Source organism: Misgurnus anguillicaudatus, chromosome 8, assembly GCF_027580225.2.
Source record: "Misgurnus anguillicaudatus chromosome 8, ASM2758022v2, whole genome shotgun sequence".
NCBI classification, from domain to species: domain Eukaryota; kingdom Metazoa; phylum Chordata; class Actinopteri; order Cypriniformes; family Cobitidae; genus Misgurnus; species Misgurnus anguillicaudatus.
Window position 1 is genome coordinate 23,549,570 of NC_073344.2, and position 23,275 is coordinate 23,572,844.

Consider the following 23,275-nt stretch of genomic DNA (forward strand, 5'->3'; position numbering starts at 1 on the left):
ACCGGCCTTTCTGACGAGATGTGCATGACAATCACACACGATTTATCGTGCAGCCCTAACAGTAGCCATAAACAGACAAACTGTTCTAGAGAGTGTGTTTCGTCACTACGTTGTCTCAGACAATGTCATGTTTGTCCTGTGGCAGCTACCGTAGCTTCTCTGTGCGTTTCGAAAGGGAGGGTTGAGCTGTAGACTGAGCTGTTGGTTGCAGTCATAGACTGTAAAAAAAAGATGGACGACGCAACGTTGCCTCCTTCCATTGTATTGAATTGAAGCTAAAAATGTCCGACCACAGTCGCCGTCATGTTACGTAAAAACGTCAGTTTGGAGCCAAGGCATGCGCAGAAGGAATCACCCGTGGAGCAGGAGGCGGAGCCGCGGTATCAAACTTCTGCCCAAATGCTCGCACGCCCAATTCAACCACGCCAATCATAAGAACACGCCCCATTTCTATAGCATCAAATTACTAGCTAAAATGAAACTTATCACAAAAATGAACAATTGAACATATATCAGCGTGATAAGAACTACCTTAAAGGACCAAAAGGTTTAAATGGAGAGGGCGCGGTTTATGACTTGTACTGCAGCCAGCCACCAGGGGGCGATCAAAGAGTCAGAAGCTTTACTTTTCAAGACATATGAGGCACACCCGGTTGCAATTGGTAATTTCACTGCTAGATGCCGCAAAAATCTACACACAGCACCTTTAAGGGAAATTGGTGCTTCCATCAATCGTTTCTGATGAATTGAATTTACATACATAGCTACTGATAGAGAATTTAATGCTGCATCACATTTGTTCGTTGTATAATAATGTGTAAAAATAGGCTGATATGGCTCATTCCATTAAAATTTATAGCCAAGCTATCTGTTTACTAAAAACACACATTTTAAAAAGAGCAAATGTGATTAAATTTCTACTCCAAGCTTTATAAAACAGTAGGAAATGAAAGGATCACAAACCAAACTCCTGTCAGATCATCTTTACAGTGAAATCAAGCCAAACTGGGGCCAAGAGCGCTGTCTAAGAACATACTGTTTTTGGACTCATCCACTAAATCTAAGAGAGAGAGCGAGACAGAAAATGACAGAAAGTGGCTTTGGAAAAATGCTGTCTGGAGGATGGACAGAAGATGACATAGCCCCATTGTTTAAACCAATACAAAACCTCCTTCTTTCCAGCTCATAGCTCCCTATAATGTTCAGTGAGAGAGCAAGACAGCGGACATCATTCCTGCAAAACGGCTGTATCAGCATTTATAAATGCGTGAAGAGACATTTTTTGCTCACATCAGTAACTTTTATTGAAAGCGAAGTGCGTAAAATATTTACGTAATAAATTTGAGTGTGTGGAGATTAGATGCTGACTCTGTGGTGTGGTGCTGTAATATGCTGGTATTGATGTTTACTTTATTGAATTTTTATTAAATCGCTGATTACTTTATATTAATCAAAAAATGCCACTAACAAAACAGTACCAGGCTATTATTATGTTTTTTGACATATGCCGTGATTTATAAATGGGTGAATTAGTAGTAGCCTATATCAAAGTATCATGGTATTGGCATAAAAAATTCAAGGCCCTGGGAAGTTTTTGAAAATATACATACATATATATACAGGTCATTGAAAGTGCTTGAATCTATTTTATGCAAGAAGTTATCTGGAAAAAAAATCCATATTATTCCCTGTGTAGTGTAGGATAATATCATAAAAATTCTAGACTTTTTAAGCACACATGCTAAACTGTTCACTTTAAATGCTTATATATCTTCTGTATGTGAATGTTGATTCATACCAAAATGCATAGTTGCATAGTTTTTTTGCATAGTTGTGTTTGACACATGAAAACGTCTTGGGTTACGTATGTTACTGTAGTTCCCTGAGAAGGGAACGAGACGCTGCGTCTCCCTTGCCATACTTTCTGCTTCCCTGTAACGCCGTCTCTGGCAATATTTCAGATAGCGATATACTTCCTGACTCCCGCGTCACCCTGTCTTTGTCGTTAAGCCTCACCATTGGTTGAATTTGATATATACATTCATTCGCACTTACCCCTGGAGGCGTCCCCAAAGTGTCACCGCAGTGACGCAGCGCGAGTTCCCTCGAAAGGGAACTGTAACAATGTATCTTAAAAGGTAACACGATGTAACCTTGCTCTAACTTGAAATGTGTCCCCACATTTAGGGCCCTATTTTAACAATCTAAGCGCATTGTCTAAAGCGCACAGCGCAACGTCTAAATGGGCGTGTCCGAATCCACTTTTGCTAATTTAACGACGGGAAAAATGGTTTGTGCACCGAGCGCATGGTTGAAAAGGGCTGGTCCTATTTTTTAATGATTAATGGGAGTATTTTGGGCGTAACGTGCAATAAACCAATGAGAGTCTCAGCTCTCATCCCCTTTAAAAGCCAGTCGCGCTGGCGCTATGTCTAATCCCTATTTAGATGACGAACTTTGTAAACGGAAAAACTAAGCGGAGGAAGAAGATCCCCAGTTTAAGATTAACGTTAAATAATTGTGTTGTTCTTCACTTGTATTGAAATTGTTATTTTTTCAATAAAACCTTTAAAACCCGTTTTCATTTAGTCATGGACGTAAAAAAGCAGGCTTTTAATTGCTTTAAATGTATGGCTATCCAATATCATCAAAAAATAATTTACAAGTATGTAAGAAAAGGTTTGTACTGTAAAAATACTTTATTTGTAACAAACAGGAGATAAAGAATTTACAAACGGCTCTCCGCAAGGTTCATCACTTGGACAGCGTCAGTTTTTTTTAAGCATTACTTAAAAATGTTTCTCATCTCACCATATCCACAGGTACAGAGTCATCATATACAATAAATCCATGAGGTATAAAACATTTAAAAACAGATTAAAGCATTTGTTTAAAGCAAAGCATTTATTTACTTACCAGGCTACAAGTGAAGCAGCTCTTTGTGCCTTTTAACGTCTCATAATTAGTCCTCATTTATGTCCAAGAGACTCAATAATAATCTTTTACATTCAATCCTTTAATATTTCATATTTAAAAGCGTTTTTGTGCTGCTGCGCATTCATGTATGTGTTAAGCAAACCCGCGTTGTCGTCCCGTTTAGGCGCATATTACTAATGCGCTCTTTAACAAAAGTATAACAAAAAACATATTGCGCCATTGACTTTAGACTTTAGAGCAGGTTTTTGTTGGTCAATGGCGTAGTCTATTTTAGTTGCCTCAAAATAGCAACGCGCCAACAATGCGCCTGAACACACCTCGTTTTCAGACCAGAAGGAGGCGCAAATGCATTTGCTATTTAAACAACGTGGCGCTAAACGTGAAAATTATAATTGCGCAGGGTAGCAAAAGAGACTTGCGTCACTCATTGCGCTGCATTGCTAAGATAGAGCCCATTGTCCTTGAATTTGAGGGTATTAGACCTGGAAAGTCCTTGAAAGGTCCTTGAATTTGAATTTAACCAAGGTGTGGGAACCCTGAAAGTCGTTAATTCATTTTCACCTTCACGCCAAATGTTTATATGACTCTAAAACAATCATTTTAATACCAAAAACATTCATTTATGCAAAGGAAACCTTTCTTCATACATGCCTATAGGCTGCATGTAAATGTTTCAGCACCTCTGCAGAAAATCTTAAAGTTGTTTTGCATTTGAGCGAGCGGTCAAACATGCTTTCCACAGATGGCAATATAAGTCTCTTCATAATTCATAGGCAAACGGAAGATGTCAGGGGAAAATATCTTTAGATGGCAAGTGAAAGATGTTCACGGGAGAGAAGAAGTGGTTTGAAGAAGCTTTCACCTGTCAGAGATCTTCTGGGAGCCACGTGGAGCCCTGCATGTTCATCCGGCATTATTTTACATCAGCAGTTTTTCTTCTGCATTTGAATGAATGCAAGCATGTATACAAAAGCAATGTGGACAGTAGTGAGCTGTGCATGATGTTGTTAATGCTATTTGTTGTTTTTTGCCGTATGAATTGTTTGCAAAATAAGTGTGTGATGGTAATGATATGGTTTTGGTTCAGTTCAGTTCTGGCTTGGCTTTGATCAAACGCTCTGTGTGGTGTCAGCAAAGCGTTGCGATCGGTCCATTACTGTATATTGAAGGCGATCTCAGAGGCTTGTAATCTTGTTACCGCTCTGGCACATGGCAGGGCTGTATAAAATCTTTATTACACATTTTCGAAGACTAGACTTAAGTGAATTCTTGATTAACAATGTTTTTCAAAATCTGCACATTTTTAGATCACATTAGACAGATTAATTAATTCTAAAAGTGTCTATTCACAATCAGACCAAAATATTTTAATTTTATGTCAACTGTTTCAGAAACAGATTATTTATCATTTTAATCAAATTAGCTTTACAAGACATTTCAACGTACTAAGGCTGCACAATTAATCGAAGAACAATTACAAAATCGCCAAAAGCCTCCATTACAGCTGTCCATTTGTGTTATTTCACCAGTATGTTTGGGCACCAAATATCAGAGATTTAAAATTGATAAGTTGACGTGTCCTTTAGCCATTCATTTTGAAATTTTTACTAACACAACTCCCATAATTATTTGTTATTGACATTATTATTTATTTTTGGATGTTTAGAATTGACCATGCAGCTGCTTTACAGACAGTTCAAAACTTCAATGTTAAATCTATTAATTGGCAATAATAATCCCAATTACAATATTAAGGTGAATAATTCACAAATTATTTTTGTCACAATACTATTTTAAATGTTGACAATAGGCTTTATGCCCAGCTGCACTACTTCCTGATCTTCAGCCAGCTCATTGTTTCCTGTCTGCCATTATTGGACAAACTGATTAATCCAGGTGTGCCTGACCTCAGTCGTCACAACAACAATAATCAGACACACCTGGATTAATCAGTTTGTCCAATAATGGCAGACAGGAAACAAGGAGCTGGCTCCAGTTCAGAAAGTAGTGCAGCTGGGCATAAAGCCTATTGATTGCTATAAATCATAATTTGAAAAGTTAAAATGTAGTCATGTTGCAATAAACTTAAAAAATTTAAATCAGCAAAATGTTTTTACATTGTATAATTTTTGGGGTTTTGCATCTTGACAAGGAGTGCCTGGTAGAAGAGATATTGTATCTCAACAGGACCTTCCTGGTTAAATAAAAATGAACAAATAGATAAATGAATGAATTCATCAAATATTTCAAATCGACCAACATTCTCTTTAACATAAAGTTGAGAATTTCTCCCCTTTATATGAGCTAGGTTATAAAATGACCTCTGAATACATAACCACTGATAAATCCTAAAACGTTAACTGGCAGCTCAGGGATTCTGGGAAGTCTACCATGAGATAGTGTGATGATGTAATGTGCGTTCTATAATAGATAGACTCAGAGTGTATAGAGCACTAACCAGCACTGACGGGTTAGTATGTAGGTTACTTGCGAGATGGAAATGTGAAGGTCTGTATGGCTAGAGGGGATCAAGCCCGTGGAGCGTGGCATCTGACTCCTTAATGAATCCAGGGGTTTGACGGCATGTTGATGCCACAAGCAGACAGCAGATGACTTCTTCAGACTTTAAATATTACATAAAAAACAATGCTTTTCTATTTCGGGCCTGTCCTAAAGCTCCAATGATTGAAGATGTGAATAATAGATCATTCATTTGTTTAGGTTTTTTTTTTTTTGCTGATCTATACCTTTTTAATGTGAACATGACTATTTAGTTTATGATTTTGGTTGTTTTTTAAACCAACACAGTATAAAGGTCTTTATGTAATTCAAGTGAAATGCAGAAAAGATTTACTCATTTAGCTCTTCTGGATTTAGAAACAGGGTCTTGGCAAAACAGCAAATATGCATTATGTATTAAAATCATATCTAACAATGCCTGATGAAGAGTAACCTGTCATGGCAGATTACAGCGAAATGAAATATTGAATTACATTTTATAACCCTTCTGTTCTTGTTGTTTTGTCTCAGATTGAAAAGATCATGACTCTAATTGCCGGCTTCGAGATCTCCGGGGATCTTCAACCAGCTGTGGAAGGTGAATATGAGAAGTCTTCATGATGCAGGGACACAGTAAAAAAAGTGACTGCAAACTTAAACTCTACTTGAAATGTAATGTGGGGTTTTAATCAAGGGCTGCTTTAAAAAGCAAACAAAAAAGATGGAATATTGTAGTATTTTTAAAAGAATTTTTTTTTATGATTTTTAAAAAAGTTTAATGCCTTCCAGAAAATGTTCTTCTTTAAATATATAAATATATAAACATACAATATATCAAATGAAAGGACAGACCCTCTGCTTTCAAACAGAAAAAAAAACAACATTTCATCCTACCTTCATTTGTTCTGTTTTTATCACCTCTCAAATATGGGTAGGTTTCTTCAAAAATACAAAATTTTAAGCAAAATGCTGAGATAACTGCATTTTTGTAAAGAACTTTTGATAGAGATCATATTCAGAGCGATGATCAAAACATACATGGAGTTCTTATGCCCGATTTATAGTCGTGCGTAAGCTCTAAGCCGTAGCTATGTCGGAGGTTACCCGTAGCCTGGTCTGCGTAGCCTGACGCAAATTTTTTAACAGCGTGTCAGTTCTACGCTGACCGCAAGCGCTGTGATTGGTCCACCAGAACCCCTCCCGTCAGGTAAAAAACTGCGTCATAGGTACGTGTTGAGGAGTGATTTAACTCAAACTGCAACAAAAGTCGCTGTTTATTTACTTCCATCATTGCTGCTTTTCTCAAATCAATCACAAGTTGCTGTTTCTTCTTTGTTTGTGGGTTAACTTGCCAAGCTTCTTCTTCTTTGCCGGTCGCGCTGCTACTGTGGTTACAGGGTGGATACTGCCTACCAGCGGTCTGCGCATGTGTTTGCACGTCGACGCGGACGACGACGCAAAAGTATAAATGAAAACCGATGCAGAACTTACGCCGTAGGACCTACACACAACTATAATGAGCCCTTTACTGTTTGCCCTAAAGGATTGCTTTTGGGTTTTATAAGTTGGGTAAGAGTGCCATCTGGTGGATAATAGTGGAAATACTGATTGCCAGAAACACTCGTCATTGGAAGGAAAGCGTTTTCTCTTAATTAAGGAGTTAACTCATCAATGGCGTGGAAAGAGTTAAGAGACAAATTTCCTTCCCTCCTCGAAACTATATTTCTTTACTTCCGGTCATGGGGTATGGCGACAAGTAAACAGCAACATGACCCAACTTCAAACGATCAGTTCTTGATGGACAAATTCAAATCAAGCCCTCCTTTTTTTCAATTTCAGAAGTCGAATATATGTCACGGCTGGGAAAATAAGATAATCACTACTTCTGTTTCATTGAAAAGATCATAGAAGAATAAAAATAATAAATATCTTGAATATATATCTAGGGATTACTTTAACTGTTAAGATTTTACATTTCAAAGAAAAATGATAGCATTTGCTGTTTTATTCTTTGTTTTTCAAGTATGCACCAGTCAAAAGTTTTTGGTTACTTAACTAAAATGTTTCTCATGAAACATTTTAATCTGAAGGTGTATCCTTTTGTAATTAGTGTTAAAGACAAATGAAACAACAACATGGACCAAGTAATAAGAAGGAGAGATTCAAAGGGGTGACTACATTAAAGATGCTAAAATAAAGTTTTGATTTGAAGAGCTCAGATGCAAAACCCTCCAAGTACGTCTGGCGTTTTTTTTAATGAGCATTTTTATCAGGCTCTTGTGTTTACGTTTAGTCATTTCTCTTGATTGGCAATGAAATGGTTATTAGTCAATAATTAAATGCCTTATTTTTACAAATGTCATTGTAGTCATTTCATTAGTATTTACAGTATCAAATTTGACTGTCTTTCGCTGCAAAACCCTCTAAGTGCATGCAAAGATCTTCTCCATAAAGTCTCTGAATAAAGGTAAAAGATAATAATAATAATAATAAAATACAATCTCTAACTATAGTCTTTTTTGACAAGCCTGTGTTTTTCCACAAAGCTTTGCTCCGTCTGAATCATCCCTGGCGTTATTTCACTGCCATCTTTAACAACCACCCATACACGTTCTGAAGCGCATACTCTCACTTTCCAGCCCAATTTAGTTTGCGTGTGATATTTTTGTACCTTATATTTTGACACGGACACCCTCTGGTACGCAGTTGGTGTCAAGGGCCTACTTTACAAAGATGAGATGACATCCATTAACCGTGGCCATCACAGCGATACTCAGTAATTAGGACTTGATATTTTTCCCTTTACGCAGTGCTTCCCAAGGTAGCAACTATATGGAGCAGGCGCACTATATTTTAATGGAGATTTCTGAGAGATAATAATTATGAAATTGCACAGCAGAGTCTCATCAAAGAAACAGACTGGGTTTTTGTTGTACAAGCCAGTGTCCTCAAAAATCTCATGGGAGTTTGCGTGTGATGTTTGCTGCCAACAAAAATACTTTTTATATGAATAGTATCATCTAAAGAAAAACAGTCACCAAAATTGTCCCTGTGTTACAGGCGCAGGGTGTTTACAAATGAGTCTAAGCTCATGACCCAAAATCTTTGGATCGTATTGGTCAGTGAGGTTATTTTCGCTGGGCGAAGAAAAAAAATCAACCTACTTTCAACAAAATTTTAGTGCGTAGATATAAATGCATTAATTTCATTCAAAGTCATCCTTTATTGTCTACCGGTGGACCGCGGCCCACTGGTGGTCCTCGAAGCGCCATCTGGTGGGCCGCGTAGGCAGTGGTAGACATTGATGTTTATTTATTTTTCAATTGACAAATCTTTTTTTTTATTTTTGCATCTGATGTTTCTTATGAATTTATATGAATTCAAGATGCATGATCTAAATGCACATTTATGTTTGAATATCGCAACGTCAATCACGTCACGTTAGATAGAACGAATGTTTATTCATATGCAGTGACATTACGTTAAGGGAGTCGCAAACAGCACGTCCGCGTTGCGCCACATTTAAATTTCCAACACACTGGTGGCAGCTGTGACTCCGGTGTGCGATACCCTTACCTTTTGTGACGTGCAAGAAACTTTCGGTGTTTGCCTTATGCGTCAAATAAAGACACATTTTAAATCATTGGATTTTTAATACATCAGCTGGAAAAAATTAGGAGACCATTCCAGTTTTGTCTTTCATCATCATTTCTACATTTATTCTGTTAAATTTCAACAAAAGCAAACTTCACATAAAGTCTTCCAAAAGCAATCTAAAAGACTGAGAGCATGACAAGACACAATTAAAAATCAGGGTTATTCAATGAAATATTCACTTTTGAATTTTCCTAAAATACATATAAAACTTTAGCATTTAGTTGTTTAAAAAAATTATTTTGACCTTGTTTTATTTGCAGTATACCGAGCCCCTAAGGTGACAGTTTAGGTTAATCAAATGAAGTTAAGTTTAGTTTCATGTGCTCACGTAAAACCTTCATGTGCAGAATTTTCGCGTGAAACTAAACGCGATAGTTTCACGTGCGCACGTTTTATATAGTTTCAAGGGCGAACGCGAAACAAAACTTTATTTAATTTTTGCTCCATGTCCCCTTAGGGGCTCCGTAGTAGTAGGCCTATTAAAAATCTGAATCTTTTTTGTTATTTTAGCAATTTTCCCCATTTAAATTTTTAGTAAATAAATTAAAACATATTTTTTTATTAGGAGTGAAGTGGTCTCTTAATTTTTTCTGCGCCTGTATATTTTACCTTTAAAGATGTAATTTCTCAAAAGTAATACCCTTAAGAACTAATAAAGATAAAGTCTAATATAAAGTCTATATCTATATAAAGTCTATACCTATTAATGTAAAGCTGCTTTGAAACAATTAACTATAAATAAAATTGAATTGAATTAATATCTAAGCCTAAAAGTCCACCGTTACATCTTCCACTTGTTTATTCTGCTAGAAATTATATTTGTGTGGTTTTATTTATCCATTGGAAGCAATTGCAGTCCTCGTTTATCTACAGGGATACCTTTAGCGACTTCATAATGACACAAAAGAAATGTCACAATGCATTGTTTTTTCTGCATTGATACTAGGAAAGGTGGTCCTCAAAATGTTTTTAAACAATCATTGGTGGGCTGTAAGTTGCAAAAGGTTGAGAACCCCTTGAGAAATTACAATACAATGTCACAAACTCAACAACCTTTTCGTAATGCTTATATGGTCGAACAGGTTTGTGAACTCCAGCGCCTTCAATCATTATTTTGAGCCTTCAGCAGTTTGAATGTATTTTACATCTTCAGCTTAGTCGAATGTCTGTACAGATGTGAATAATGGCCTGGCAGGCTGACAGCTCGTATGATTCCCCTGCTCTCAGCTGCATGCAGATAATGCCCAACATGCATTAAATGTGATCACGCAATGCCGTGAAAATGCGGATGACACATCTGCATGCAAAATTCGTATTTTTCTACATTATGCTTCGATCACGTGTGTTGGATTGTGACGATGAGACGTGTTCGATATGAAGGTGAGCGCGGGTTAGGCTGCGTTAGGTGCATGGCGCTTTCCGCTGACTCCGTTTAAGATGCGGCCCCAGCCCCCTCCACGACAAACGTACGGTGACACATTCATGAATTTAATTCCTCTGATGATTTACCGTGGTATGTAGCTTGGCCGCGATTTAATTTTTCATAGAGAGAGTGCAGAGGCTCTCGGAGTGCTTAAGTGTGGGGGAAAACAGTGGGACCTGTACGTTTTCTCTGGTTCTATCTTCTCCGGCTGATCCTGGCACAGTAGCGTGTGATTCGGGGTTTGTCTCTCCGTTGCTCTTTCCTCTGATGGTGTCCTTTCTGCACCAACAAGATCAGAGAGCCTGCGTGCAATTTTAATCAGTATGGGGAGCAGGAAAAAATAAAGGGGAAGAGAGAGAGAGAAGGGGGGGATTGATCGCCACAGAGAGAGAGAGAGCGAGCACGAGCGAGAGAGTGTGTGCGTATGTGAGACAGATAGCAAAAGAGAGGCAGGGAGACAGGAGGGAGGGGGATTTAGGAACGAACAGAGCGTAGATGCCGTGCAGCGGCACTCGGCGTCAGACAGCATATGGCAGCCCTGCAGAGCTCATAGAGAGGACTCTGTCAATGAGAATTGGGGTAAAAGGCCAATCAAAGAAGAGCAAGCGAGAGAACGGTGAGAGGTAACGATGGCGAGTGAATGAATGAGATGTGCAAAAGGTGATTGCCAGCCGCAAACGTGCAGGCGACGCGCTACCGATGGCTTTCTGGAGGAGCAGTATGTCATCTGGATGTTTTGCTTTGTGAGCGCCGAATGCAGCTGCCGCTGTGACTGTGCGTTCCTGGATCAGGGATGCAGCAAACCTTGCCCCCGAGCGCAAGACCCTTAGGAACGTCTGCTGGAAGAACGGAGCGACCAGAGCTGGGTGCTAGACTGCAAAAAAGAAACATCAACAGGGCTTTCTTATGGGCTTATCTGTACGTTGTTGGAGCTCACCTTATTTCTGCCAGATCAAGGCTTGGCTGTACCTCGCTTTGATGGCGCGCTCCGTACTGGTATGTTAGCGTGGCGAGGTGCGTCTACGCTCGGAAGGACTGGATTACCGTGACTGGAACGCAAGAACCTTAGGAACCTGGAGGAGTGGGCTGGGCTGCAAAAAAGAGACGAGCCCCAACAGGGTTTTTTAAGGGGTCAAATGTCCATTATTGGAGCTCACCTTATAGGATCAAAGCTTGGCTTTACCTCACTCTGTTGGTTCTGGTATGTTAACCCAGCCAGGTGCATCTAAGCTTGGATTACTTTGGAGAAGGTGGCTTTAAGACAGTGGGTGGATTCTTGAAATGGGAAAATGTGCGATGAAGGTGTTTCGCAGGATGATCCGGGGTCGCGCAAAGATTTCCGTTTGAAAGAGCCGCCATTGATCAAAGAGTTGGGCTGTTTGGTTTGAGGATCAATGACTTTTGTAGCGAACTCTTTATTTGACTTATTTTCCAACATAACCGTTTTGTCGAAGGGCCCATCGCTGCCCGTTCTGTTTTATTAGGCCTTGCATCGTGCTGGAATGTGTCTTTCAAGGGCGCCGAGCATGCACGAAGTTTCCTGCGACTTCCTAGCGTCTTGTAGATCTTAATATTTTGCTGCAAGCCAAAAGCTTTGAACTTTCACAATCCTTCTTTGCACAGCCGGGTAGTCGTAAATCGTATTTAAGGAAACTTGTGTTAACATCGCTGTGCCCTGTTGAAAGATCTCCCATACTTGACTCTATTCTTTAAAGGACTACCAGCCAAGGTCTACCTCCATACTCTTCATTCAGCCTGGCCCTCGTCCCAGTCCGGCGAGGGCTTCTGGAGGTTTCTCCCTCACTAGTTTTGTCCGTGTATCCTGGGCCCTGCTTTAAGCGGAGCCCGTCACGTAAGCCTGGACACTGCCTTGCTGTTGTTGCTGCTGCCCTCAGCTCTGCTGGCCGAAGATGATGTGGCAATGTCACATCTCGGCCTCCGAGTGCCGCTGCTATAGGCTGAACGGTTTTTCGCTGCTCAAACGACATGCTCTGTCGGCAGATGCAGCGGGTAGCCGCGTCCTGGAGCAGTCGGTGGGGGAGTGGCTGGAACACGTGGGTTTCCCTCAGTACGAGAGCAAACTGGTGCTCAACGGCTTCGATGACCTGCGCTTCATGGTGAGTGGCTTTTGTATGTCTGAAAGGGCCTCATTGATCAACGTGGCAGTTTGGTCAATGCCGGGGGAGTTTGAAGGCGCATATCCAATTAAAGGCATAAAGCTGATGTAGTTTATCGAACGCTGTAATCCAGCCTACTCCCACTCCAAGAATAAAAAAAAAATACTTTGCAAAAGTCTTAGGCTACCACTAAATTATAATGGTATAGTAAGCATATATAATTATTTCTCAGTTTCTTTATTAGAATACAACCAGAAATTTGTATGTAGTATTAAAAACAGTATAAAAAAAGTATTAAGAGTAAACTTTCCTTCCACTTGAGCAACAGGCAACTGCTGGATAACTTAAATGAAAAAAATGACTTCAGGACTGTCTCAAAAAAGCTGAAGATGTGCACTGTAAATAAAATGCAGAATAAAGTTAACTTGGTTTTGCAAGTCAATATTTTAGATTTTGACCTGTGACCTGTTGACATAACTTATAAAAACAAGTTGAAATGGTTTAACTTATATTTTTGTGTTAATTTAACTTAACAGATTACATTGATTTGACAAAATGCTGTATTTTTTACACTGTGTTAAGTGCTAAGAGAGGTCACACTAAATACTGACTGATGCCTAAAAAACCATTAAGATCTGGTGATTGTTTTATATTTTATGTCTGTTTGTATCTTAATAAAAAGAGTGATAAGTAAATATGAATGGACATTAAAACTTTGCTAAAACAACAAAGTTGGTGGTGGTGGCCTAAGACTTTTGCACAGTACTGTTTATTTACTTACTTTGGGCCCAAAATAATTTTACATTGCCCCCCCCAAAAAAAAATATGTATTTTCTTCCATTAAACGTTGTATTGCTCTTATAAATTGAAATAACATGAATCTTGTTTAGGGGAGTAACGTGATGGAAGATGAGGACCTTCAAGAGATTGGAATTACTGATCCTGGACACAGAAAGAAAATCCTTCATGCGGCTAAAACCCTGCCAAAGGTAAAGTTACCGAGTCCTTTCACATTCAGTACTCATTTTCATACAGTGACCCTAAAAAGTATTTGTATTAAATCAGTGTTTGAATTGGAGGGACTTTTATTTTGTATGAAGCAGAAAATATTATTTATTAAAATTAATATACTACATGAATTTAAAATTCTTGTACTGTGCTGCTACAAAGCGATACTGTTCATTATTTGTCCCAATTTTGCAATAAACGAATCCAAAAGATTTTGTCTGAAATGTAAACTAAGTGTAAGCGCCTCACGCTGTTTTCTGAAGGAATTGACAGATTGTTTAATTTAGGATTGGGTTAGGCTTCTCAAACTATAATATAGGCGTAAAAATGGTTAGGGTTTTAGTTAAGAGTAATTTCTTTGATTAAAGCGTTGACCAAAAAAAAAAAAATGTTGACGGGGGCTTAGCTAGTGGACCCCCATAATCTTTGACATAATTCGAACACGGCATTCAGTAATAAAATATCTGTACTGTAGTTTGTCTACCTCAGTAAAAACCAAGTTAATCCAAATTCATTCTCAAGGTTTTTGGTAAAAATGAACCTTAATGTTATTTCGGTTCATTTATGAATAACTAAACCTAGCTTCGCCATTAACATAGCCAATGAAGCCGACACGGTGTTAAAAAGTAAATGATTTCAGTTTTCTCATGGTCACACATCATTTTTTGGTAAATTTATTGTCCAAAATACTTACTGTATATAACAGTTGGTGGATGTTTTACATGTGTTCAGGTAAAAGCTTTGGGGTGTGATGGTAGCACGTCTCTGTCTTCATGGTTGGACACTCTTGGTCTTGGAGAATATCTGCACAACTTTCTCTCCAGCGGTTATCGAACCCTGGACTGCGTGAAGAACTTATGGGAACTTGAAATCGTCAACGTACGTGTGCTTTTATTTGACGAATCAAAATGCCTTATTGTGCACTGAACAATGTCTCTGTCTATTGGCTATTTTGTTTTCATTGTCATACTACAAAGACAAAGTCTGCATCTGTCAGTAGCTGTGTTTGTGTTAAAGATTTGTGCATTATTTTTTAAATGACAAAAAACTATTGCGAAATGACAGCATTTCCATTTACTGATGTTTTGCAACTAAAACATTGATGTCATGTGATTGTCGATTCTTGTGACACCAAGTCTTGTCCTTGTCAAACATACCATGCCACATTTAAAGAGTGCTCATGTGACATGATCATTGTAGTTTTGCGATATATCTCTTTTTCAAATTGCATGAAAAACCACCTTACCTGTAGTTGCGTTTTCATTGCCCTTTAAATTGCACGAATTGACATTGCGAATTAAAAATACGGCCAATGGAAATTGACCGTATTGCCTGTGTTTTCAATTCGCAACGTCAATTTGCTCAATTTGGAGAGAAAACGCAGCTTGTGCATAAAAACGTTTTTGCGATATATGGGAGTTTATGCAAATTGCTGTGTTTCCATTGGGTGCATTTTCAATTCGCTATTTCAATTTGTGCAAAATTAATGGTAATGAAGTGCAACTAGTGTGTATATAACAATATCTTTGTGTATCATTGTACAGTCCAGGTGATCATGATTCTCTTGTGACTTCACATGAAGTATGCGTACTGTGATTTCTCTATGCAGGTGTTGAAAATCGGCCTGCTTGGTCACAGAAAAAGGATCATTGCGTCAATAGCGGAGCGACCCTATGAAGAAGCACCCTCGAAATCAAACCGCTTCGCCCAGCTTAAGGTGATGTGTGTTTCTTCCAGGGTTCCCACGAGTCCTTGAAATCCTTGAAAGTTTGTAAAATCTGGGGTGGGAAAAATTAAAGGCCCTGGGAAGTTTAAAAAAAAAAAATACATACATAGATACAGGTCATTGAAAGTGCTTAAATCTATTTTATGCAAGAAGTTTTCTGGGAAAAAAATCCATATTATTCCCTGTGTAGTGTACGATGATATCATAAAAATTCTAGACTTTTAAGCACACGTGCTAAACTGTTCGCTTTAAATGCTTATATCTTTTGTATCTGAATGTTGATTCATAACAAAATGTTTTTTTGCAAAGTTGTGTTTGACACATGAAAACGTCTCGGGTTACGTATGTAACTGTTGTTCCCTGAGAACGGAACGAGACGCTGCGTCTCCCTTGCCATACTTCCTGCGTCCCTGTAACGCCGTCTTTGGCAATATTTCAGATAGTGATATACTTCCTGGCTCCCGCGTCACCCTGTCTTTGTGGTTAAGCCTCACCATTGGTTAAATTTGATGTACACATTCAGACACACTTACCCCTGCAGGCGTCCCCAAAGTGTCATCGCAGTGATGCAGCGCGAGTTCCCTCAAAAGAGAACTGTAACAATGTATCTTATAAAGGTAACTCGATGGTAACCTTGCTCTAACTTAAAATTTATCCCCACATTTAGTCCTTGAATTTGAGGATATTGGACCTGGAAACTCCTTGAATTTGAAGTTAACTAAGGTGTGGGAACCCTGTTCTTCACAAAACCTGATCAATACACATATATAGAGCCTTCAGTTATGTTTGTGATTATTAGATTCAGGACCTGTTGTCTCAGAACACATCATCACTGGGTTTTTTGGACCCGTACACCAGCCGCTCGATGGATATGCTGCTTCCACTGGGGGAATCGGGCCGAAAGAGTCGAGCATTGGACCAGGACGGCACCATCTCCCTCCGCTCCTTTGGTGAACGGTCACGCTCGCACGTGAGTGATTCTGTAATACAGTGACCGATTGAGTGAAATATGGGAAACAAAAGTGAAAATTAGCCCATAATTTACTTACCTTAAAGGTGCAGTGTGTAATTTTTAGAAGGATCTCTTGAAAGAAATGCAAAATGATATACAAAACTATATTATCAGGGGTGTATGAAGACCTTTTAAAAAGAACCGTTATGTTTTTATAACCTTAGAATGAGACGTTTTTATCTACATACACAGAGGGTCCCCTTACATGGAAGTCGCCATTTTGTGCCACCATTTTTCTACAGAAGCCCTTAACGTACAAACTTTTTTACTAAGTTGTCTCCGATGATGAAATGTTTGTCCGGTGGTGGTTATCGTAGCTTCTTTATGCCTTTCAAAAGCGAGGGTTGAGCAGTGGACTGAGCCGTTGGTTGCAATTCGCAACCTCACCACTAGATGCGCCTAAAATGTACACACTGCACCTTTAATGCCATATTACTTCCTTTCTTCAGCCGAGCACATTTAGAGTCTCTTCCCAGCTCTTAATATGCCTTATTCAGTCTGCCACCTTGTTGATTTCAAACCGAGACTGTGAGTGATGGACATCCAGAGCGTGCGCTTTAAACCCATTGTTTGGTATTTTTTTTAATAAAAAGTCCATCGAGTCCCCTACAGTGATTTTACCACAGTTGAGGGAGTGTCAATGCACATTACATTAGAAGCGTTTTATTAAAATGCAAGTGACAATTTACAAGACAAACTTCACACGTTGTTGTATTTTTCTTTAGGATCGGCACGCAGATCGACAGTCTCGTTTCAGCATTCGTCCATCCAGCCACTCCGCCACATACACCACCGTCTCCACCTGGCACCATCACCCTGATAAACTCATTACAGAGTCCTGCATTTATGAGGCCCGAGTGAGTGATGATTTTATATCGAAACAGGTTTATTTGACAGTAAAAACGCATGCGTGACTCGACCATCTTGGATTTTGTCTTTCTTTGCTTTTCTGTCTCTTTATGTAATCCCAGACTGATCTGATTATGGTGAGATCAGATCTTACCGTCTGTTGTAGGACTCCTTCATATATAAACATCTGTGTCAAATGTGCCTAAGGCTTTACACAATACTGTACATGCAAGACTTCACAAGACATCGTGGATATTTCTGGGATCTGTATGCAGTGACACAATAATAAACATCTGCTAAACAAATAAGCGTATGGAGATGTGCATTACCAATTCAGCTTAGTAGAATAAACTTATGTTTGGGTATTTCACTTCTTATTGTTGTGATAAATTGCTAGGCAAGAAAAAAGTTTTAGTTGTAATTATTTTTCTATTCAATCTGTGAAGTATGTGTTATTCTCGTGGTTATATTTTCCAGTATTTGGGCTCAGTGATCATTCGAGATCTACGAGGGATCGAGTCTACACAGGAGGCGTGTGCTAGAATCAGGGTATATATTAGTAAATATGCATTTTGTTATCTTTGTAACTTTAAATAAGTCACTTTCAGAGTGCGTTGATCAGATTTTTCCCCTATTATGTTTAGAAATCTAAGGACCACCGGAAAGGTCCTGTCATTGTTCTTCATATCACCTACAGAGGAGTCAAGTTTGTTGATGCAGCCACAAAGGTAACCAATCCATCAAACCATCATCTGTACGCTGCAAAAAATGATTTTCAAGGAAACATTTTCTTAGTATTTTTGTCGTGTTTTCAGTAAAATATCTAAAAATTCTTACAGCTTTTTCTTGATGAGCAAAACGACCCAAGAAAATAAGTCTAGTTTTTAGACCAAAAATATCAAATTTAAGTGATTTTGTGCATAAAACTTACAAAAAATCTGCCAATGCGGTAAGCAAAAAAATCTTGAAAATTTTTCTTAAACACTAAATTCAAAAAAAATTCAAGAAAAATTTGCTTACCCCATTGGCAGATTTTTTTGCTTGTTTTATGCACAAAATCACTTAAATGTCATATTTTTGGTCTAAAAACTAGACTTATTTTCTTGGGTCGTTTTGCTCATCAAGAAAAAGCATCTTAATGTAAGAATTTTTAGATATTTTTACTGAAAACAAGACAACAATACTAAGAATTTTTTTCTTAAAAATAATTTTTTTTGCAGTGTATGTAAAGAACATTTTGTTCATCTATCACACCATAACAAAGTCAACTTTGATTTATAATACAAGATCATGAACCAATGGTTTGGACATCGAATATCAATAATTATCAAAAAATATTATTAGACAAGCTTAACGGAGGCTGATCAGAACACATGCCTTTCAACATTGGGATTTAAAAATAAGGGATAAATAAGATATTTGTACTTAAAACAAGACAAAAATACTAACAATTCTTAAATCAAGATATATTTTCTTGATGAGCAAAATAACCTAAGAATATATAAAAATTTAAGTGAATTTGTGCTTAAAACAAACAAAAAACATAATAAAAATTCCACCGGGGTATGAAAAAAATCTTAAAATAAGTTTAATTTTTTTCTTAAACACTCAATTCAAGAAAAATTTATGTAACGTTTTCATACCCCATTGGCAGATTTTTTTATTTTTTTTTTTTGCTTGTTTTAATCACAAATTCACTTAGATTTGATCGTTTTTTTTTTTTCTTTTTTTAGGTCATTTTACTCATTAAGAAAATGCATCTTGATTTAAGAATTTTTAGATATTTGTGCTGAAAACAAGACAAAAATACTAAGTAAAAAAGTCATTTTTTTGCAGTGTATACCTTGTATTATTGTTTATATGGCTCCTTCAAGTGACTTGTTATACACATAGGTCGCGGACAGCAGTGTTTCCCTACACGCAAATTTATATTTTAAAAAATGCACACCTCTCTATACACATCAGTCCGCATATCCAAACGTGTGAGTTTGTGTATGCTGGCGGGTGGACTTGCGCACAGCGGTTGTGACTTGTACTCCTCCACCCATCCCAGGGAAGCTTTTTTCTTCTTTTTACATTGGCAGGTGTCTTTTGAGTGATATGTTACAGATGTACTGCCGCCTGCTTTACCCGAGGTGAATGTAGCAAACATCAAATATGCCGATGTGGGATTTATTATAGAAAGACTAAAAATACAGGAGAAATACGGGAAATTGATGTCAAGAATGAATGATAAAATACGGGAGAATCCTGGGAAAAACGGGAGGGTTGACAGGTATGAACTCAGTGGGCCTGTTTGACTCTTGTCTCCCTACCAACCAACCAAAGTACTGTTTCAACCGTTTAGCGAGGCCTATATCTCTGCATCAGAACATCATAGAGGCATGGGGGTGAGCTTATTTCACTTGTGGCTTGGAGTATAATCATTAGTACATTTGCTAACAATGCAGAATATCTACACAGTCAAGCCATTAAAGGTCTTAAATGGCTTAAACCCATGCTTGCAGCTATATTTGTTTTTAACTTTTTTGAGACTGTGATGGGCTCTTGGGATGTTTTTTCAGGCAATAGTTGCAGAACACGAGATCCAGAATATCTCATGTGCAGCCCAGGATCCTGATGACCTCTGTACATTTGCCTACATCACAAAAGACCTGAAGTCTGGATATCACTTCTGTCATGTCTTCACTACGGTAGAGGTGGTAGGTGTTGGTTTATCTAATAACGAAACATGCTTTAATCAAAGCAACTTACAGCGCATTCAAACTAAGCATTTTATCAGTATGTGGGCATTGAACCTATGACCTCAGTGTTGCTCAGACATGTACTTTCGATTGATGTACATTTATAACATTTGTATTGCACAAGTTATTTTCATCCTATTCAAAATGTAACACTGCCTGTGAAAACTCAGATTTACTGTTGTCTACATAAAATCATTGTACATAATGTAAAGGTCATTCTGTTAAAATATAATCTTTATTATCAACTGGATAAGGTCACAGATATGGTCACAAGTACTTTTGTTGTAGTATTTGTAGCTCTGGATAAAAGTTTAATTAGTAATCATCTGTATCTTGTTTCCTGTGACTCTGTTTATTATATTCCAGTCTTGATAACCGTTCCTAAAACCAGTGACCGTTCTTTATGCAGACACAGACGTACGAGATCATTTTGACTCTGGGACAAGCGTTCGAGGTGGCCTATCAGGTGGCTCTCCAAGCACAGAAGGCCCGGCGTCACAGTTCCTTTGCAGGTCCAGCGACAGAAAATATAGAAATCAAGAGCAGTCGGCCGACGTCTCAATCCCGCAACAGTACACGCCGCGCCGTAGTGAGTATAAGTTCATCACACAGACACCTGTGTGCACTTTGCCATCAGTGAGAAGTACAAATGCACAGAATAAATGGATAAGCTTATTAAATAAGGATGAACCGTGCACTGTGAATATATTGTGTTAAAGGAATCGATAGTGGTTGAACAATAATTGTTTTTACCTTGAAAACCTTACTATTTCAACATTGTGTGGGTGATTCTCACGAAAACTTGGTTTTAAAAATGTCAAGCATGAAAATGTAAAAATTGCTTAAATTTACTTTTTTTCCCACAAAGTCTGGAGTAAATGGGAACATTAATTTAAAAACTTTTACTTATCATTTAACACTTTTTGTAACATAATTTAAAAAATTAGTCCTAAAAAATCTCATTACCGCAACAGTCAGAAAACATCAACACTGACATATTTTCAAAATGACATGACAAACCTGAAAGAACATAATTTGGAGATTCTGCACATGCATTTAAAATCAAAGTATTATGTTTCTATTAATTAAATTAACATTTAATAAGCATCTGTTGCGGTAATGATAATCAAAATGTCGTGTAAGCATTCTGACAAGACAATATTTCAAATTAACTGTAAAAAAAATGATCTTACCTGGTAGCCATCTTGAAGTAGCTGGTCCATGTGCTTGGTCACTCAAAATCAAACTTTATTAAAATTCTGTATGTGTGCTTAAACTGTTTTCAAAAAGTGTTGCGGAGGATGAGAACATCAGGCATGGACACATCATTTTCCTAATTTTTCTTTATTATTATTATACATGAATATTCAGTAAATATTTTTTCTGTCATCTAAAGTAGTCTAGCAAAACATCCATTTATTTTTTTTCTTAATATTTTTGTGTTAATTTGATTAAATTACAACATAACGCATGTTTAAACACAGCCAAACACATTGCGGTAATGAGAATTTCAGCAGAAAATGAGATAAAATTTCCAATTATAAATTCTTATGTTGAAATCACACATTGTGCAAGTTAGAACACAGTATTGTGTTAATTCTGATGCTTTTTAATGGTACTATATTACACATTTTAAAGCTAAAATCATTGTTGCCTTGGTGTTTCAATGGTTTCGTGAGAATCACCCGTATACGGTTTTTATATTTAAAGGAAAACACCACCTTTTTTTATATTTTACTATGTTCTTACCTCAACTGAGACAAATTAATACATATCTATCTTTTTTCAATGGGTGCACTTTATTTTTGTACTGCGCGTTGTGAATGTGTTAGCATTTAGCCTAGCCCCATTCATTCCTTAGGATCCAAACAGGGATGAATTTAGAAGCCACCAAACACTTCCATGTTTTAGCTATTTAAAGACTGTTACACGAGTAAGTATGGTGGCACAAAATAAAACGTTGAGATTTTTTAAGCAGATAAAAATGAGAACTATATTGTATGGCGGAAGAGCACTTACCTTGCCGTGCAGTAACATCATCACTCCTGACTACTTCTCCTCTCGCTCAAACTTTCGTCAATGTTACTGCGCGCAAGTATGTAAGCTGTACCGGTGTTCAGAAAAAACTCGTACGATACCTGGCAAAGTGCATTCGGCAAAGAAATACTCTGTAACACGTCCAACTGCTTTTTTGAAACTTTGCCTATGTTTAGCATTTCAGAATGCATGAAATACCGTTGACCCCAACACCCCCCCCCTTAACTGTAATGACATTAAACTAGTGCAATTTAACCACAAGGAACAGCTGTTTAATATATGTATTTGCATTTGAATAGAGCCGCGTTACTCCTTTTGGACATTTTTTAAAGGACAAGTTCAGTATTTTACACTTAAAGCCCGGCTTTCAGATTGTTTATGATGAAATAAAACGGTTTTGACTGAAATTTGGACATATGATGCTGGCCCGAGAATTTTCGCGTGTTTCTTGTATCACCTCCCTCCTCTACAATGGGTCTATAGGTGCACAGGAACAATCCTTTCTAAAATGCATTAAACTTTAGTTTACAAAGACGTGAAACTCAACGAGTGGTCAGCGGTGTTCACTGATATGCTCACACAAAATCGCCGCAAAATACGCACTCAAACAGGTTTTATCGTAGTTTTTGTCCAACTCCATTGACTTGTATTAGATGTGCTGTGAGGTACGGCATTACTCCGCGCCGGGAACTTTGTTTGTATTCTTGCAATTGGCGGATTTTCGCCACCAACTGGGCTGGAGTGTTTATTATTCAAGCTCTCAGCGGAAGAATATACAGGTGTGAGGCGTTTGGAAAAATAGGTCCACAAGTTTACAACGAATGCTAAAACAGCTGTTGGAAAGCATCTTCTGCAGCGATTTTTGTTGGGGCATATCAGTGAACACCCCTGACCACTCGGTGAGTTTCACGTCTTTGTAAACGAAAGTTTAATGCATTTTAGGAAGGATTGTTCCTGTGCACCTGTACACCCATTGTAGAGGTGGGAGGTGAGGCAATAGACGCCCGAGGATTCTCGGGGCAGCCGCATATGTCGAAATTTCAGTCAAAACTGTTCTATTTCGTCATAAACAATCTGAAAACAGAACTTTAAGTGTAAAATACAGAACTTGTCCTTTAATAAAACAACGCATCTCCTTCCTCTTCGTTGGATAACTCCTCTCCCGGGGCTCACAGGATAGTAAAGGGTCCATCGAATGAACACTTCAGGATCTTGCCGGAAGTAGTAGGTCATCTGGGTACTTTTCGCCCACTGTTTTTGTAATTC

The 23,275-nt window shown here is 38.0% G+C and overlaps 1 protein-coding gene across 6 annotated transcripts in view; it reads left to right on the forward strand.

Moving 5' to 3' along the window:
* The window catches only part of anks1ab (ankyrin repeat and sterile alpha motif domain containing 1Ab), a 39,201-nt gene that overhangs the window by 7,430 nt on the left and 8,496 nt on the right, over nt 1-23,275 (forward strand). For all 6 annotated transcript variants that reach the window (XM_073870500.1, XM_073870499.1, XM_073870503.1 and 3 more), the window contains 11 exons: nt 5,968-6,034; nt 12,518-12,633; nt 13,524-13,622; nt 14,374-14,520; nt 15,251-15,358; nt 16,167-16,337; nt 17,105-17,236; nt 17,706-17,777; nt 17,873-17,956; nt 19,793-19,930; nt 20,382-20,561. In XM_073870500.1, coding sequence (XP_073726601.1) covers nt 5,968-6,034; nt 12,518-12,633; nt 13,524-13,622; nt 14,374-14,520; nt 15,251-15,358; nt 16,167-16,337; nt 17,105-17,236; nt 17,706-17,777; nt 17,873-17,956; nt 19,793-19,930; nt 20,382-20,561 — 1,314 coding nt within the window. The remainder of the gene's footprint in view (nt 1-5,967; nt 6,035-12,517; nt 12,634-13,523; nt 13,623-14,373; nt 14,521-15,250; nt 15,359-16,166; nt 16,338-17,104; nt 17,237-17,705; nt 17,778-17,872; nt 17,957-19,792; nt 19,931-20,381; nt 20,562-23,275) is intronic.